At 41.0% G+C, this 3,923-nt stretch overlaps 1 protein-coding gene across 1 annotated transcript; it reads right to left on the bottom strand.

The window, feature by feature from the left end:
• Positions 1-443: 443 nt before the first annotated feature.
• Positions 444-1,103, bottom strand: LOC143270764 (uncharacterized). Its single transcript, XM_076561818.1, has 2 exons — positions 943-1,103; positions 444-811 (listed from the first exon to the last, which is right to left on the bottom strand). The coding sequence occupies exons 1-2, from the start codon at positions 1,045-1,047 to the stop codon at positions 590-592; spliced, it is 327 nt and encodes a 108-aa protein (XP_076417933.1). The 5' UTR covers positions 1,048-1,103; the 3' UTR covers positions 444-589.
• Between the last annotated feature and the right edge of the window lie 2,820 nt (positions 1,104-3,923).

The raw sequence follows: 3,923 nt of genomic DNA, 5'->3' as shown, positions 1-3,923 counted from the left end.
CTGGCTGGCATCTGAGGTCACTGTTTACCTTTTGTGCAAGAGTTGTCATTGACATTCCACATATCACAACTCTCACCATCTGGGTTTCCCTATCTTCTATTGGCCAAACTTGTAAAGGGGAGAGGTTGTGTGCACTGCCATCTTGTAACTAAATCCTTACCCACTCCCTACATCTGGTTCACTATAGATGCCCAATCTTAGAGGACTCACCTCCTTCCCTTCCCACACATTTGCCTCCTGCCCTGCCCCCACAACTACCCCAACCTTCCCAACCACCCAACTCCCCTCCTCTCCCCAATCCCCTATCTTTGCCATCTCCTCTATACCCCCTCCTCCCCTTCTTTTGGCCCTTCCCTCCCCAGTCTCTCACCCTCCCTGTGTACCCCACCCTCCCCATATTCTCCACCCCCTGACTCCCATTAGAGAACACCCAGACACAGGTATTTACTCCTAAGAGTTTGATTTTATTTTCATCATCATTGACCACCAGTAACTACAAGTTTAAGGTTGTAGCAGGTGCCCACTGATCAAGAGTGAGACCTCTGGACACTTGGCTGGTGGTTCTGAGGTCTTTTGCCTCCATCCCGCTTTACTGGCTCTCCAGGTCATCACTTGAAGTGCTGGTGGTACTGTCATTGCTTTTTTCATCTTCCTCTTGTACATCTTGGTTAAGTTTCTCGTTCAGCCGATGATAATGGCCAGATCTTAGTGGTTTTCTTCCCTTTTTCACCTTAACCAAGGCAGTCTGAGCTTTTGTAGGGGTTGGCTTTTTCACATACCCTTGATAGAATCTCTTCACTGCCACTGGTTTCTTAAGAGAGCATAGGAAGGCATTGGTTTGTGGAAAGAAGTTTGAGATGGGAAGGGAACAGGGGCTTTGGGGAAGGGGTGAGGTCTGAGAGGGTGTGTGGCTGTGAAAACAGGGTATGGAAACTAGCTCACCTTGACCTTATATTTGGATTTCTCTCCCTTTTTTGCGGCTTGTGTGGTGGCACCTGTTGATCCAGCTACATTACATTCCTGTAGCTTTGTAGCTACTACCCCCATTTTGGTGATTCCCAGGAATTTAGCCAGAGCCTCCAGACCTCTCACTGAATATCCCTCTTGCTGGGTTAGGAGTAACCACACCCTTACATTGTTTGGTCAGGAAGCCCCGCCTTTACTCAGTCTAGTCTTGCCTGGGCAGGGGTGGGGTGTGGGGGTATGCGGGTGGGGGTGGTTTAAAAGGCATGGCTAGTTGGACTGGTTGGAGGAAAGAGGCATTTCTTTAGCATTCTAGGGTCTTCCATACTGGCATGTCCACCCATCCTCACTTCCCCACATCAGTTTATGAGGGTGACAAGGCAAAGTGAGGGTGCTCCTGTCTACATTTCCCATACACATGAGGTTCAGTGGTACATTCTGTTTCAATTCTTTCTTACTCTCCCTGTCTCCCTCTCTCTCCCTTCTCCCTCCCCCCCTCTTTCTCTCTGTTAGCATGGTAAAGTGGCTATGTGTGTTTGTGGGGTTATGCTTCCGTTCACTCGACATTTTCTCATGTGCATCTCAATTGCTTCATTTCTTGCTTAACCACCAGGAAACATTTCCATCTCACTGCTTTTTCCTAGAGTCCACTGATGTTGCCCTGGGTTTTTGTGTTCCAGTGTGTGACTGTGGATAGACTCTGCATTGGGAATCCTAGTCTTATTTCAAGTCTGAGAGTCATGTTCACCTCTGTAAGTGCCTTACTAGATTTGTATGGAATTGTAGTGTTAGTGAGCTGAGGCAAATATTCACAAGCCAGAAGTTGGCTATGCAGGAAACTGACCTAAGACTAATGTGCATTCATAGGAAGGATGTTGCCTTAATCAAAGTGAGCCTCAATAGTAAGAGTGTTCTTCATATATTCCAATCGGAACCAGATATTTTCTTGCTGTCCATGTTGGGTCCTACTACCCTTGGAGTCTATCTCACAATTTTGATTTTAGTAGAGTTTATTTGTGTGAGTAATTCTAATAAGATTCGATGTTTTTCCTTTATGAGGAACAGTGTATTCATGTCTTCATGGTGGTATTTTATTTGTACTGAAATGTGATTTTAATTGTATGTTAATAAATAAAGTTGCCCGCTATTAGAGCCATAGCAAGAGCGTGGTGGTGGTGGCACATGCCTTTAATCCCAGCACTTGGTAGACAGAGCTAGGTAGATCTCTGTGTGTTCAGGGATACAGCCAGCATTGGCCCATCCAGATCTTGGGTCTCCAGGCGCCTCCCCTGGCCCCACCTCATAGGTGTGACAGTTGCCAGAGTCTCAATGGTGGTTGGAACTTCCAGATCAAAGCTGGAATGGCTACCCACTACAAATAGGCTCATAGGGAGAGGTACCATTAGGAGGTATGGCTTTGCTATAGTAGGTGTGACTTTGTTGCAGGAAGTGTGTCACTAGGAGGCAAGCTTTGAGGTCTCAACTGCTCAAGGCAGGTCTAGTGTGGTATTCACTTCCTGCTGCTTGTGGATCAAGACTTAGAACTCGTAGCTCCTTCTCCAGTGCCATGTCTGACTGCATGCTGATATGCTTCTTGTCATGATGATAATGAAATAAACATCTGAAACTGTTAACCAGCCCCAGTTAAATGTTTTTCCTTATAAGTGTTGATATAGTCATGGTGTCTCCTCATAGCAATAGATCCCCTAACTAAGACTGCATATTGAAAGGTCTTTGAGCTCATTATGGTAAGAAAATTCATATGAAAACTACCATGAGAATTCAAATCCAATCTATAACTTGCACATGTTTAGGATTTTGCTGACACGAATATGAAACATCTGTAACTATTTTATCTCTACAAAAAACTAGGTAGAGGATAAAAATTATAAAATAGATTCAAATTAATCTCTTGTAAATTGCTATTATAGTACATGATATGATGAATATAGTACATTAATAACAGATTAGAGCTAGAAGAAGGAGAAAAGTGTGTGTGCTTCAAGACAAAATAGTAGAAACTACCCAGAAGCTGGGCACACTACTCTCCAGAGACCTCTGTTTTATTAGTTATTCACAAGCTTGCACAACCTTGTCCTTTGGAGGTATACATACGTTTCATTATTTCATGTCAGTGGACTAAATGGGGAAACCCATCAAACCTGCTATTTTTCAAATTTCTTTTTAACTTATATGTGTATGCAGTATTCTTATCTCTAAAGGGCAACATCCTTTAGAATGAGAAAGGTTTTACATCTTTCAATTAGACAAGGATGATGTCAGAAAATCTCTTTACAGCCAACTCCAAAATCAAAAGAACAAGAAAACAATGGAGTTTCTATGATACCTTGGAGAAGAGAAACTGTAGATCCTGACTTGAGGAAGATAGTATAAGTCAAAAATTATGGAAAAATATATATCATAATATCAGAAACTCCTAACAAAGCATCATTTTAAGATATTGGCAAATTGATTGTGCAACTTAAATATGAAGGAAAGAATACATAGTAACCAACAGAACTCCAGGAATAAATATTGTTAAAGTCCTCATGTTATCCAATCATAAGAATGCCTAGAAAACAATTATCATCAGGAAAACATGGAGTTGGTTGGAAAAATACAGTTGATAGAATACAGGGTCTAAGATGTAGAATTTGTAGTTGTGAAGAATAGAAAAATTGACTAAAAAATAGTAACTAGGAAAACAAGAATTCAAAAACATTTTCCTTAAGAAGTATTTTACTACTAATAACATTATATAAATTTTGATCTTTATGCATTAACTGATAAGGATCATTTTAATGTAGTAACTTCAAATATATTCACATTTAGAATGACATTAAGCAGAAACTTTAAAAGTAAAATGTACGAGGGAAAAATTAGTTATCAGAATCAAAGCTTCTTCTAAACAGAGAAAAATCATTTTATATTTTTCCTGATAAATTTCCATAATCAACATG

The sequence above is a fragment of the Peromyscus maniculatus genome, chromosome X (genome assembly GCF_049852395.1).
Source record: "Peromyscus maniculatus bairdii isolate BWxNUB_F1_BW_parent chromosome X, HU_Pman_BW_mat_3.1, whole genome shotgun sequence".
Classification (NCBI taxonomy): domain Eukaryota; kingdom Metazoa; phylum Chordata; class Mammalia; order Rodentia; family Cricetidae; genus Peromyscus; species Peromyscus maniculatus.
Note: the sequence above shows the minus strand (reverse complement) of the source record. Positions and strands in the feature narration are given on the sequence as shown.

Excerpts from the sequence above, each read along its gene's own strand:
- LOC143270764 (XM_076561818.1), bottom strand. The coding sequence starts at position 1,047 with ATGGGGGTAGTAGCTACAAAGCTACAGGAATGTAATGTAGCTGGATCA. Across the intron at positions 812-942 it reads AATCCAAATATAAGGTCAAG|AAACCAGTGGCAGTGAAGAG; the intron begins GTGAGCTAGTTT and ends TGCTCTCTTAAG.